This window comes from Haliotis rubra, unplaced genomic scaffold (assembly GCF_003918875.1).
Source record: "Haliotis rubra isolate DU_JTF1 unplaced genomic scaffold, ASM391887v1 Scf267, whole genome shotgun sequence".
NCBI lineage: Eukaryota > Metazoa > Mollusca > Gastropoda > Lepetellida > Haliotidae > Haliotis > Haliotis rubra.
In genome coordinates, this window is record NW_025766747.1 from 971,151 (window position 1) to 986,366 (window position 15,216).

A 15,216-nucleotide genomic window follows, 5' to 3' on the forward strand; every position below is an offset into this window, starting at 1 on the left:
AAAATAAATTAAAAGAAATAAGAAAGGTAAGTAATAGGAAATTTGAATGGGAATAGTTGTTTGAATAATACATGTCATTAGAGAATTGTAATGGGTAGGAAACAGGCCGGCGCCTGTTCATATAATTATCAACCTTTATATGCTTCTCCGAGCATTAGATCTCTCAGACACAATATCTGGTCTCAATGAGTTGTATTGGGTCACCTCGACCGGGATGAGAGTCGACATATCATGCGCCAGTAACGGCCACACTCAGCCAGGCTATTTTCAGCTGGGGGATTCCCATGTAGTTTCCTGGGATTACACTTTCGGTATGACAAGACCGTTAAAATAGGCTATTTCCCGTGTGGCTGAATGTACGTTACAGAAAGAACAGGCGACATAGTGAAACCCTATCTACTTGATATCTCAGTAGGCTTGTGAGTATGTTTAGAAGTGTGACGGTATTTTCAGTGTGACCCTTTAACTCATCTTAAATCTGATGTGAAACTTCTGATATACTGATTATACTACTAGTCTATACAGCCACTGTACGACCACCATCAGACTTGGCCCAAATGGCTGCATGAGAGAGAGAGAGGTAAATAGCCACACAAACAAGGCACTGCACCCTCACAATGGAGTCTTCCGATGAAGAGTTTATAATCGACATACCGCCGGAGCCCTCTGCTGACAGTTGTAACGGCAGGGAACAAGGGCATGGTGACATTGACAACAGTCAAGGAAATCAGAAATTGGGACGCCTTATTTTCCGAGAGACAATGGGCGCTGATGTTAAAATGATTACAGAAAACTGTGACGTGGTGGATATCAACACAGACCAGGATGCTTTGAACATGTTGTCAGCGGGAGACAAGATTAAAGGTCAGAGTCTCGCCACGAATGATGTGTTGTTTGTAGTTATTGAGAAGATCCATATATATATATATATATATATATATATATATATATATGTAGCTACCGTTACGAAATTTGTAACGTCATTTTGAAAGAAAAAATCCAAAGGTGAAATCATTTGATGTACATCATTATATATTTGAATATCTAGTTTTATAACAAATATAACATGGCTAATGAGTTTTGAAATTTTATATTTATTGCTACAAAAGGGCCAACAAGACCACAAATTCCTTTAATTTCTGATTTGCAAACAAAGTAATATGGAGTAAAAGATTCAAAATGAGAATATGAATTATTACGCTTTCTTGAAGCTCTACTACCAAACATATTTGCTCTTCAAATTCCAGACATAAACAGATAAATCAAATCTAATTAAATAATGAAAATGATAATGTTACTGCATGGACAGTGGCATTAATTGTTACGGTAGTGACACAGTAATGGTAGTGACATTTTTTATAATAGCCGGTTTTATATGTTTACTTTAAAAGCTGATTTAATGAAATTGTGAGCTAGATATTTCAGAATGCTTGAAGAATATGTAATAGGCCAAACATTTACTTGGTGTCCGTGTCATGTAAAACACAGGTAAAGACTGCATGTACGTCAATGACATTGTGACGGTATATAATGTCACTACCGTAACGACCTTTCAAATGATTTCCCCTCATATCTAACAACAATCAACGTTTAAACCTTTATTACCATACGTTTACAAACACATGTTAAACAGTATGGGGGTATTTATCAGAAATATATCACATTTAAGACTATGGCTTGAATCAATTTAACAATTACCATGTGTTGATAAACTAATCATGTCTTTTTGACAGACATTATGATGGAAAGATATTTACATAGATTTCGTAATTATGGGTTTTACATTATGAGTTTAATTTAGGGCTGACACTTTATAATAGTTAGGATTGTTCACAAAATAATTATTTAGATACATATTTCTGGAGGCAGTAAATATATTACATTGAAGTAAATCAATGAAATTCATCTCCGATTTGGGAGGGGCGATGGACAAATTCTTTTTTTTTTTTGAGGAAATACTTTCCCAGCGACCTGTTTCAATAGGTAATGTATGGTTGGCAGTTTTAAATTTGCTTAAAATATTACAGTGCTTTGTTCCTAATTTACGTTCTAGTAAAGAAATATCACAATGAGATTTCATACATTTATAGTTAACAGCTTTAGAGGAAGATGTTATTGGGTTGTTAGGCAACTGAAGCGATTGATCTGAAATGTTAAGTTGAATAGCATTTTTGAACCAGGAAAAAGGAACTCTATCTTGAGAGTTATATTTATTGGACATACCAATACTATCTGATATGATTTAATTGAGCTGAGCCATGTATAGTTATGGTTGTATTTCATTGATATAAAGCTGTTAACGTAGAATTTCCTGATACTTTTCTGGACCAGAAACACAGCATGCGCAGTTTGGTTTTATCAACAAGAGGTAGTCTCCCTGCTTCACGATACAACATATATGTTGGGGCACTGCGTCTTAGGTTTAAAATATATCTAATAAAATCACTTTGAATCCTAAGACCCTTTCAATTGCTTTTACATTTTCAAATCCCCAAATTTCGCTCCCATAGAATCAAATAAATACCATAAATAAAACATAAATTTTATAGACATATCAGTATTTCTTTAACGCTTGTACAACAAATGCATTGCTTTATTTGCCTAGGTAATATGAGATTTTATGGCATTTCAATAAAAACGATTGTTACCAAAAACAAAACCAAGGTATTTATATTGGTTTACACGCTCGATGCTATCTTGGTGAATCATAAAATTATAATTTCCTGTCGGGTTCTTCTCATCGTGGTCAATTGAGTATTTATGGATACTTTGTTTTTAAACAATAGTGGTAAAAACAATCTAACGAATTTTGTACTTCTTCTGGATCATCTGATAATATGACAGTATCGTCAGCATATAGTCGAACAAATATGTATATATCATTATCATCGTGTGTAACTGTAACACCGTCAAAATTATTTCTAAGAAACGAATTTTCTAAATCATTTAAGTACAGTGCAAATAGTATGGGGGATACATTTTATCCTTGTCGTACACCATTTTTGCAATAAAAATACTGGAAGTGTTGGCCATTGTGTTCTACGCAGAATTTAATACCTTGGTACATCGATTTGATTACATTGAATATATTACCATTAATATTGTACCATTAATATTTATTATCCAGCAGTACCTTCGTGTTTTCTACAGAAGGGGTAAGTCTATTGTTGATAATAGACGTAAACAGCTGACTGATACAACTTAAGAGCGTCTTGGTCACCTTTACTTTCAAATATAGGTTTTATACTGCCCACTAGCCACTTATCATGAAACACACCCGACTGTAGGACAATATTAAACGGCTTTCCATACATGGGGACAAGTATACATTTCCAAGACTTTATATATTCATTATACACATTCTCAAAACAGGCTTTGTCATTTTTAAGATCGTCTATTGCTTTTGATATCTCTTTTTGATATCTACAGCCTCGCCAGTGCCGTCGTTTATATCCTTGAAGTAAGCAAACAGCTTGTCAAGAGTAATTTGTTCATCTTCAGCTTTTTTCGATAACGAATTTCCTTGCTAAATGATATTTTTTGTAACTTTTTTTTAGTTGATGCTGATCGACAAGATATCTATGTCGGTTAAATGGTGCTTCTCATTACAGATGCCCATCCTGTTGTGACACTGACTTGGGCTTGTCTGACAAACACGCCACGTTCCTTCTGCCAAGTCCACCTTCATGCAGGATCGAAAACCATGAATGCGGACATTATCCTTGGCTTAATTGGGAACAATTACAGACATCTGCGGGGACTAACAGAAAAGATTCACTCAGACTACCGAGCAAGAGTAACATACGTACAGGATAGCCCGTTTGGCTTTGGGCTAGCTCATGAGAGTGCTGTAAGCTTGGATGAAATTGGGAGGGTGATAGAAGACTTGGAACGAGATGTCCAAAGTGTCTTATCTGCTTGTGCAAACAGAGACATTTCACTGGAACTAAGTTTAGACCTCAGTGATGCAGCTGATACAACTTATGATGAACGCAATACTGGGGCAGACAATACTCCAGTACCCATACAGACAGCAAACCTAGCACCTTCTGGTGGTGCCCCGGTTTTGGCAAACACAGCTGACAACGTTGATGAAACCGGGTATGTTGTGTACATTTTGTTGTCAGTCACGGCTTATTAAACATGTAAAAGCGTTATGCCTATTTATCTGGTGCTACTAGGCTGATCAGGCACGATGTTCAGTGTCAACTTATAAGCCCATTGACAATTCCATAAGTAATTCCATTCGTTAACATTTGATGTTTAAGGTGTGCGAATGAAGCTGGAAACCGGAGTACAGTGGTTAATTCACTGGACGACAATGGTAACCCTTGACTTTTTAAAATTAAATTCTAATTTATGAAATGATTTGAATGTGAATGTAGATTTAAAGTAAGTAATAGTATTGTACATACAATGCAAATTTCGGGTCGTCCCTATTCCAAGTTTAACATGCTAATGTCTTCGGTGAACGATGTCAGTAAACCTCTCCTGCATGGACCCGTGAAGGTGCGGGTTAGAATGAACCTTCAGTAACCCATGCTTGTCGTAAGAGGCGACTAACGGGATCTGGGGTCAGGCTCTCTGGCTTGGCTGACATATGTCATCGGTTCCCAATTGCGCAGATCGATGCTCATGCTGTTGATCATTGGATTGTCTGGTCCAGACTCGATTATTTACAGACCGCCGCCATATAGCTGGAATATTGTTGAGGGCGGCGTAAAACTAAACTCACTCACTCACTCTGAATGAATGTAAACATTGCTTACACACGACCGATCTATGCGTATTGCAGACTGTCAGACAGAGAGGAAGTTTGATGATATCGAGGAAAATCTGAAGGCTCAAAGAAGCGTCATTGAGGCGAAGTTTGAAGAACAGCGATCCCAGAACGAGGAGATTAACACCACGCTGAAAACGCTCATGTCCTTCGTGCAGCAGAAAATAAGCACAAAACAGCCAGAGAAAGGCGCCGCTGAGACCTCACATCCGTCTGGGTCGCCTAATTTGGACACTGACGGTGACACTCATCTGGCATCTACCTCAGAGGGAGGTCAACCTGACAGTGGTGGAAGAAAGGAGGACATTGTCGCCATGGCTCATGTAACTAACTCTGTAGGCCCAGTGAATGTACGCGGAAGCCAAATGGAACCCGAGATTGATACGCTGGAACAGTTGGGCCAAAATCAGGAAACAACAAGAGGATACTGACCAAGAAAGCATTGCCCGTCAACACATGGTACAAGAAACCAAGAGAACATGGAAAACCCGTCAAGTGATAGTCGTTTGAAGCTGGATGACAAACTGTCGAAGAATGGAGTTGGAAATCCTTTGTCGAATGTAAAATTATCTGAGGTGCAACGTCAGGAAGGTCAATGGAATCCTGAGGACTGTATGTATGACGTCCTTTTCCACAGACAAGCACCACTATCGACTTCCGGGAAACCGGAGAAACAGCAGAAACCTTCATCAACTACTGATGTAAAACGGTGAGATCCTGGGGTATATATATGGTAAGGCATTTAGTACGAATATATTAATGATGAATGAATGGGTATATCTGGAAATAACATGCTTTTTGTTGCATCAATATACTAACCAAAACAACTATGATATGATATGTGGTTATTTGTTAAACTTCGTTCTCTCAACCATTTAAATTTATCTTAAAGGCACAATGTCACACCACATGTCTATTTAAATACACAATGCATTTCTCCCAATAATACTAACAATCAGCCCTCACTGAAGCTACCATATAATTTATTCCCTAAAATTACGTATTTAGATTACAATATTAAATTTAAATGCTCGAATGAATTAATGCAACGTTGCATTAAATCGACTCTTGCGCCCTCTACCAGCCGAACATTATTTGAAGCGAACCCTATAGAGTTATGTCCCTTAGGAATCCCTTTACGAATATCCTACGCATAACTTGTGATTGAAAACCAGTTTGGCAAACACCGACAGCACCTAGTGCAACAGTTACATTCCATATATGGCAAGTGTTTCTGTTTGGAAGCTGTTCGCCTCGAAGGTTCACATTATCGATTTCAAGCAAGTCGTAAGGCATAATAAGTATTTTATTGCACCAACAGGAAGCTAAGTGAGTGCTTATGCCCCCAATATATACAATATAGGCCACAATATTGTTAAAAATGTGTGACATTGTGCCTTTAAGACCTATGCATTTTACCCCAGTCAAGAGATGCCCGGGCCAAGCCAAGGCGCAGCAGATGGTTACAGACTTAACCCAAAGTTAATGGCTGCGACGCACGGAAGGGACCTTATGCCAACTCATGACAATAAAGCTGGTGTTTCTGGGTAGGTTAATTCCTCTAATGCATGGAATATATTGCTCTGAAAATTATGTTTTCAGTGAAAAATAATGCAATAGCTAAGGTTGTGCATGCAATAGCTAACCTTACATGTTTCCCATGGATTTTAAATGTACATGTACACTCTCTTATTACAGAAACAGCAGACCACAACCACAACCACAACCACAACATCGTCCACCTCAGATTCAAGGACATGAAAGACGTAAGAAAATTTCATGCATCCTCCTCTTGTGTAAGTCACTCGTGAACTTTGATTGAATATCAGAACATACGAAGGCTGATGGTTGACAAACAGACACACTGAAGGTAACGCAATACTGCTTTGTTAATTACAGAACAAGCACGGAATTTCTTGAAGGTTCATGGAGTACACGGCTCATCCCCAGAAGTACAACGTTTGATCAAAACAGTTGAGCTGGCAATGATCGACGGTACGGCCATGTACATGAATATTCATACACGTCAATATTGTTAAACTTTCATTGGTATAATGTTAGAGTTCCTCGAATGGTTCATATCTAAATAAACTCGTCTTTGTTTTATTCTGGTAAATTCAACTGAAAATTTGTCAACAAAAAAAAACTCAGAGCTGTTGAAATTAGTGTCATAAAGCTGTGGTCAATTTTTGCCGATTAGCGTTTCAGTGATGTAAAAGTGAATAGAATATTTGTTTATATCTTTTAAGGTGGATTTACAGGCCGTTATATGTTTGCAGACCAAGCATATGTAATGCCTATTTCATAAACTTTCGCTTATATATTCCCGCAGAGATACCAATGCCCCCAAAGACCAAAGCCCTCGACACGATCCTTTGTCTGGACACTTCAAACAGTATGGGACAGAAAGGACTTAAAGAAATGAAGACCATTGCTTTATCATTTATTGACGGTATGCAGACTCTGATCAGTGTCAGTATGATACATATGTGTGAATACCTAACGGAAATACAAATAAACCAAATACCACGTATTGTTTCAGCCCTGGATGATATTGCCGCGAAGCACGAAATCGAGGAGAATATTGCTGTTGTAACTTTCGGAGGACGTTCAAAAATCGAACACCATTTGAGCAATGACTATTCCAGTATCAGAGACAAAATTGGTAAGATATACACGATATACGAAATCATTACAGAATGCTTACTGAAACAGCTGTTAAAATTAATGTCTGTAAGAATTGTCGTAAACCAATCAAAGTAGATGTGCCTTCAAATATTTCTCTCTTAGATAAACTTCAACTTGGCGGTCGGTCACCACTATTTGAAGCACTTCTGGTGTGTCTCTGCGCCATAAATGGACGAGGTATGTATGTTACAAAATACTTACACAATTTGTGTACACTTTATTTGTGTACGTCTGAAGTGTCACAGTCATCTGATTAGTGTATGTGTGTAGACTCAGGGTGTCGTGACAGCTATCACTAAAACCATAGTCACCTTTTTGTGCGTAGATGATCTCATCATCTCGTGTCCAAATTATCAGATTAGTGTGTTGATGTGGTTGTGTTATCACGTGAGTAGTTTATAGATGTAATATTATCACTTGATTAGTGTATGGATGTAGACATTGCGTCATTGGATACGCTTATTGGTGTTGTACAATAGACAGGCCAATGTATCGTTGAGTCTATGATTTTCAGGGGGTGCGCTGAGCATCTCTGGCGTCCACCGTCTTCAGCCCCGGGTCATCATAATCACAGACGGGAAGGCCTCCGATGAATCTAAGGATTGTGCAGGTGATGTGGACAACGTCGATGACAACGTAAGGGAGTCCATATAGCTGTGTCAGGACTTTCATTTCTTTCTTACCACAGAGATCTCCTTTTTGATGTTTTTTAAAAGAAATCATAACACATTAATATAAGCTATCACGCTTTCCATAACACTGTCCAATGCTGCTCGTAGTATAATTGTATAATTTCGCTCTGCTCTCATTTACCAAGATGAACTGATACAACAAACATTGATAATCTCTTTATAAGGTCAAGTTGCGCATCATTCAGTTGATGCAAGAATTTACGGACAAGAAGAATCAAACAACGTTTCCCAGGCCTTTGGTGTGGATTCCGGCAGGAAATGCCGATACGGTACGTGCCGTGTCCTGGCAAGTCAGCAAAAACGAGGTTGGAAACTTATGCATTTGACTCAGAGCCACATAGACGTCACACAAATAATTCACGCGTATTACGTACCCGTTTTGTGCATGCCATCTCACATCAGACGGATATGATTGTAACGATCATATTGGTACCCAGAAAGGTCAGACCTGAAAATGCATGTCATGATGTCATTTCAGGGATTCCTGAAGTCGCTGGCAACTATGGGCAAAGGGCACTACATGGAGGGTGGTCTCTCTGTTGTACCGAGACTGAGTCAGTACCAGCGAATACAGGTAACAGGATCCGCAGTTCAATGTTTCTCATACTATAACGGGAAGTTACAAGATACACTTTTCTCAGGTTTACTTGTACTCTTGGTGTTAAGCAATACGTTTACTCAAAAACCTCCTGAGATCGATGCACTGTATATGTATAGGCACATTATAAGTTGTTTATTGGTCATGAGGGGGACATGGGTCCAGTGAACAACGTATTTATCTTACCGAACACCTCAATGTTAATTTTAAACTCTTGAAGCATGGGCGTCGGATCATAATAAGGAGTACCAGAGTTAGGCAATTAGCCAATACCGACAACAGCCAAAACAGTAAGTATTCACTTCGGCATTCCCAGCGGGTAACATAGATACAGGCTTGTTAGCGGGGAACACTGAAAATAATAGAAGAACGCTCAGCCAATCTTATATGTGAGGTAAGATAATTGGAATTGACATGGTTCCTATAGCACTGACATGCCTGCGTTTATGCAAACTGTTCAGCTATACTAACATCATCGAAATATACTGGACAGAAATAGTTAGGGATATATGTAAATTTTGAAATTATGAATAATGATCTATTTATACATGGACACACTGATACAATATCAATCATAAAAATACCAATATCCCTCAATTATTTTGTCCTGTATATATACATAAGACTCATGACAATACTCGTATGATAGTATGCCTGCGTCTGCATCGGTTTGTATGACTGTTCAGGAAGCTGTGGGCAAGGTGTTCGTGTGTCTCCAAAGACAGATTGGTCCTGAGTCAGGAGACATTCGTCAGGACATCGAGACGATTATGGGGGCACTGGTTGGAGACATGGAGGAGGAGTACAAGGTATGTGAGGCGCGCACATTTAGTCCGTTATAATTAGTTCTATTCCCGCCTAAATGGCATTCTGAAAACCATAGCATTTAGTCTCAGAGGTCCAACACCTTCCAGAGCCCCGTTCCTCAAAGCGATCGTAGCGCAAAGTTGATCGTAACTCCCATACTTTAACATAGACTTGCGACTGTTGTAGCGCTACGATCGCTTTGAGGAACGGGGCCCAGAACGTTTCAATCTTGAAATAATGTACATCGAGAAGCTCTGCTATATTGCATCATGCACTCGCTGAATTCACGCAACTTTGTATTGTAACCGCTTTGCAGGCCGAGGTTATTGACAGTGTCATGGCTAAGCTTGAAGGAAAAGAAGGATATGGGAACGAAGACCAGGGCGCTGATGGGTTTGACAATATAGATGAAGTGGATGGCCTACCTCCCTTAGGGACTAGGGTGACCAGGGGTCCGGACTGGCACTGGGGAAACCAAGACACTGAAGGCCCGGGCACAATCATCAACCATTATGAAGGAGGAGGACGACATGGGGGAGGAAAACGTAATTATCATTTGTATTACCTTTGAAAGTAGATACATAATACTGAGAACCCGATAACTGTGACTTTATGTTGTCGTCTTGAAATGGTAATTGAACATTGCATTTACAAAAGGGACATTAATTCATGAACAATGATTCGAACATGCCCATGTCACAGCCAGGGTGATACGTGGTTTCCAACCCTCGGACACATGTTGTACAGTACGCCAGTGATGTTTCTGTTTAGATTTACTGTATGTCCAGTGGGACAATGGGATTTACAACCAGTATAGGTATGGTTTGGACGGGGAATACGACGTGTGGCCAGCCCCTGATCAACCCAGACTAATTGCATCGGACATGCTTATTGATGTGGGTTGTGAAGTCACGAGAGGTAAGTGTGAAGATGTATTAACATCAAGTAGGGACCATTTATTCATGGAACATAAGTTAATGTTTCCAGCTGAAAAATAGATGTGAGAAAGCTTCGTGAAACACTTAAATGAACAAACAATTATGCCACACCTTAAAAACTGCATTTTATGATTATTGGCACGGACCCATGAGCTGTTTGTGCATTTTAAATGAATGCTGTAATTATCTGATATGTTTAATATCGTTTTGAAATACTAAAAACAATCACTCTTTGTGCAGGGCATGATTGGAAGGACGACTACGGATGCCAGGATGGAGGACCTGGTTGTGTGGGTGTTGTCATCAGAAAGAATGAACATGGGATGGTAAAGGTAAGGGGAATTGACTACAGGCGATATCTCTGTCTAAGCGAATTCCTTCTTCAAGTTGATTGAAACCAACATAACGACCTCCATTGTATCTCACCAGGTTCGCTGGAAACAGACCTGTTACATAGGCGCATACAGATATGGTGCTGACGGGAAACTGGACCTCAGTGTTAGGTATTGTTCCTCTAACTACTTCCTTCACTATCTTGCAAGTACACAGGTTACATGTTGTTCAGCTTGACCTCATCAAGTGAATACTAATGCATTGCGTGACCGTGTCACAACTGGTTGAGTCTATTATTGTGAAGGGGTGCACATTTGTCAGTTTATTGTCAACATGTCCGAACAGCCGATGTCCGAAAAAACATGTCTTTCTTTTAAAAAGAAGCTACAGATGGTTTACGTTCAATCATGCATGCATGCTTCGCAAAACGCTCGGCTCCATTATTTTTTTAATGAAGTTAAGTCGACCTGCCTTTTGTACCATTTGACCTCCCGGCTCATGCATATGTAGAGTAGCTCAGGTCAAGCTGAACAAGCTGTAATATAACGTATATTTTACTGCATCAGAGAAACACTTTAATCATGGTGTTCTGACAGTTCAGAAAAATGACAAACACATGTTACTCTGAAACGAACTAAACATTTTCTCATGAGTTAATCGGCGTTTAAATATTATTTCAGAGACCCTGGTGACATACTGACTGAACTGACAAGATCGTACCAGGAGGGGCTCCCAGTCAAGGTCGAGGGAGACACGCAAGGTTACGTGATGTTAGGTTTGAGTGATGACAATATGTCTACCATATCAAGTAATATGGTTTAGTATATCTGTATCAGTATAACCCCTCATTACACATCTATGTATCAGAATTAAGACGGTCTGCTGTGCAGTGATGACACATGGCCAGTATCTGATGCTGGACTTGTCTACATCTCAACTTACTACTATCTTACAGGCAAGGTACAGCAAAAGGGTACGTGGGTGTGGCACTGGAAGGACGAAAGAAAACAGTGGCAGAAATATACAGAAGATCACCAGAGAAGACTTGAGGACCAGTATAAAAAACGGCCAAATGGGTCATGCCTTATACAGAGGAGTGGTAAAAGGTAAAGATAAGTCTGAAACGGATTGTTTCCTTGGCATAACTGTGATTGGTTTCATGCCCCGCTCTAGGTTTAGATATACTTTTCCTGTTTGACACTGACGTCATCTCAGTTAGGTGAGACTGATCAGTCAAAATTGATAGGAATCAGATATTAGATTGATTCGATCTGATTGACATTTGTTTGCCTGCAATGCCGTGTGATCATTCACACATAAATACAGATCCACACATATACTTACAAACACACACCCACCCCCATACGTGCGCGTACACAAACTTACATATTCACACATACACTTACAAACATCCCCCCAACCACACACACACACACAAATGCACACATGCATTCATACAGATCTAGACATATACTTACAAACATAAATCCACACATACAGGCATACTTACAGATCCACACGTATATTTAGAAACATAAATATCACACACACACACACACATATATACACACACACATACATACATACACATCCACACATGTACTTACACACACATAAATCTCCCACACACGTATGCGCAAAAGTGTAAATATATGGATGCATACACAATCACACACATTCATATACAACGAATACACGTACATGATTGTGATAACTATCATGAATTGTACGTCCAGAAGCTCATTTCCACATTTATGTCCACTTAACTAAGTTGCCAGAGACTATAACTTTAACGTATATGTACTGGTATTGCCAGAGACTATAACGTTAACGTATATGTACTGGTATTGCCAGAGACTATAACTTTAACGTATATGTATATGGTATTGCCAGAGACTATAACGTATAACGGTATTGCCATATAACTGGTATATGCCTGGTAGAGACTATAACGTTAACGTATATGTACTGGTATTGCCAGAGACTATAACTTTAACGTATATGTACTGGTATTGCCAGAAATGTACTATAACTTTAACGTATATGTACTGGTATTGCCAGAGACTATAACGTTAACGTATATGTACTGGTATTGCCAGAGACTATAACGTTAACGTATATGTACTGGTATTGCCAGAGACTATAACTTTAACGTATATGTACTGGTATTGCCAGAGACTATAACGTTAACGTATATGTACTGGTATTGCCAGAGACTATAACTTTAACGTATATGTACTGGTATTGCCAGAGACTATAACGTTAACGTTAACTATAACTTATATGTACTGGTATTTACAGCTACAGAGTACTTACAGAGTACTCTTCAAGGAAATGTTTGAGAAGGATTTAAATAATGAATCCAGAAGAGAAGTCAAGAGAACATGTAAGTGATATTTGTTTTGCTCACTGCATGTATTTCCGAACAAAATCTAAATTAAATCCTGGTTGACTTTTAATTTTTATCTTGCATTTATTTGCAGGTGTTGACGAGAAGTGATTCCACCTTCCTGATAGTTTTAGATGTGAGTCATTGAAGAACAGTTGTCTATGATGAAATGTGAGGCAGCTCGCAGGAAATTGATGGTATGCTACGTTAACGTCAGTGTCTGCCCACAGCTGGTTACAACGACAAAACAATGCGTCCCAGTTATCTACATGAGACTTTGTCCTTTTTGTATAATCTGCACATTTGATCTGAATATGATATTTGCGTGGAATATCAAATTTAGGGCGATCTAAGATAGTCTCGCTTTTTTAATATTTTAATTACAGCTTTCTTACACTACGATAATATTATTGCCTACTTTCTACTCTTAATACATTGTTGCATCTCTACTTGCTAAATATAGCTTACTACCTTAAAAAGATTTTAACACTTAATAAAAACGTGAATTATGAGAGATTGCTTATGTTATAGTGACTCATTCAGGACAGTCATCGTCCAAATATTTTAAAAGTCCATAACCTATGTAGTCCAGATATGTGAGACTTTATTGTAATAATTTATATGACGCTAACCTGTATTCTTAATCACTACTGTACATCCTTATCATTACCGCATTGTACATTGACTTGTAGGCCCAATAATTATTGTATAAGCTTTTTATAACCTTCATTGGTAATCCCCCTTGGCCGTGTCTGCCATCCCATCAACTGGTCAAGGAAGTGCTATTGTTTTTCTGCCTGTCCATTGATGCGTCGTCGCCTGTCCATTGTTGTCAAAAACTGTATATATACTTAGTATGCTCACATCTAGACAGTGAAGGAGTCGAGTCCGGTATACCGCCTGCTTGTGTAAGGACGACCGCGAGCAGGATAATGCCGCTCGTAGGATCCGTCCTGGGGTTGAGCAGGTACTCCGCTCACCACATTTTATGTCTTGTGTATTTGCTTGTCATGTAACTAAAGAAGTTTGAACTCAACGTACCCTTCGTCTTATCAATGTATTGCACGTACACTTAATCTTAAACATGAGCTAATTCCCGAGACGACGCATACACCAAGCGTTGACACTTACTTGGCACCGAAATCAGATATCTTGAGGGAGAGCTTATTTTCTATTTGTTGCAACGTCGCACTCAATGTCAACAAATACGTGTATATATACATGGGTAAATGTCTACATGTACGTCGTATACCAGGCATATATCCACAATGATATGTCTATAATGGTGTATGTGCGTACATATACATGGGTACATGTCTACATGTACGTCGCATACAAGGCATATATCCACAATGATATGTCTATAATGGTGTATGTGCGTACATATACATGGGTACATGTCTACATGTACGTCGCATACAAGGCATATATCCACAATGATATGTCTATAATGGTGTATGTGCGTACATATACATGGGTACATGTCTACATATACGTCGCATACAAGGCATATATCCACAATGATATGACTATAATGGTGTATGTGCGTACATATACATGGGTACATGTCTACATGTACGTCGTATACAAGGCATATATGTAATGTAATAGAATATTTATATAGCGCACATATCCACGCACTAGTGCATGCTCAAGGCGCTGGTATTTTTTCCCTCGATCATTGGATATCCACAATGATATGTCTATAATGGTGTATGTGTGTATATATACATGGGTACCTGTCTACATGTACGTCGTATACAAGGCATATATCCACAATGATATGTCTATAATGGTGTATGTGTGTACATATACATGGGTACCTGTCTACATGTACGTCGTATACAAGGCATATATCCACAATGATATGTCTATAATGGTGTATGTGTGTATTTATACATGGGTACCTGTCTACATGTACATCGTATACAAGGCATATATCCACAATGATATGTATATAATGGTGTATGTGTGTATATATACATGGGTAC

General features: G+C 38.8%; 2 protein-coding genes across 2 annotated transcripts; both read left to right on the top strand.

Moving 5' to 3' along the window:
• The first annotated feature begins 322 nt into the window (after positions 1-322).
• LOC124280406 lies at positions 323-5,249 on the top strand. Its single transcript, XM_046716319.1, has 4 exons — positions 323-864; positions 3,612-4,101; positions 4,269-4,324; positions 4,796-5,249. The coding sequence occupies exons 1-4, from the start codon at positions 618-620 to the stop codon at positions 5,209-5,211; spliced, it is 1,209 nt and encodes a 402-aa protein (XP_046572275.1). The 5' UTR covers positions 323-617; the 3' UTR covers positions 5,212-5,249.
• A 10-nt stretch (positions 5,250-5,259) lies between these two features.
• On the top strand, positions 5,260-14,261 carry LOC124280405. Its single transcript, XM_046716317.1, has 19 exons — positions 5,260-5,489; positions 6,205-6,327; positions 6,479-6,546; positions 6,680-6,775; positions 7,113-7,232; positions 7,323-7,445; positions 7,571-7,645; positions 7,983-8,104; positions 8,325-8,429; positions 8,639-8,734; positions 9,445-9,567; positions 9,882-10,110; positions 10,337-10,483; positions 10,744-10,835; positions 10,933-11,006; positions 11,517-11,596; positions 11,792-11,942; positions 13,138-13,222; positions 13,320-14,261. Exons 1-18 carry the CDS (start codon positions 5,260-5,262, stop codon positions 13,187-13,189), a joined length of 2,106 nt encoding a protein of 701 aa, XP_046572273.1. The 3' UTR covers positions 13,190-13,222; positions 13,320-14,261.
• The last annotated feature ends 955 nt before the right edge of the window (positions 14,262-15,216 follow it).

Coding starts and splice junctions, on each gene's coding strand:
- LOC124280406 (XM_046716319.1), top strand. CDS start 618: ATGGAGTCTTCCGATGAAGAGTTTATAATCGACATACCGCCGGAGCCC. Junction 865..3,611: donor AGCGGGAGACAAGATTAAAG/GTCAGAGTCTCG, acceptor TTCTCATTACAG/ATGCCCATCCTGTTGTGACA. Junction 4,102..4,268: donor GACAACGTTGATGAAACCGG/GTATGTTGTGTA, acceptor TTGATGTTTAAG/GTGTGCGAATGAAGCTGGAA.
- LOC124280405 (XM_046716317.1), top strand. CDS start 5,260: ATGGAAAACCCGTCAAGTGATAGTCGTTTGAAGCTGGATGACAAACTG. Junction 7,233..7,322: donor TGCTTTATCATTTATTGACG/GTATGCAGACTC, acceptor GTATTGTTTCAG/CCCTGGATGATATTGCCGCG. Junction 8,735..9,444: donor GTCAGTACCAGCGAATACAG/GTAACAGGATCC, acceptor ATGACTGTTCAG/GAAGCTGTGGGCAAGGTGTT.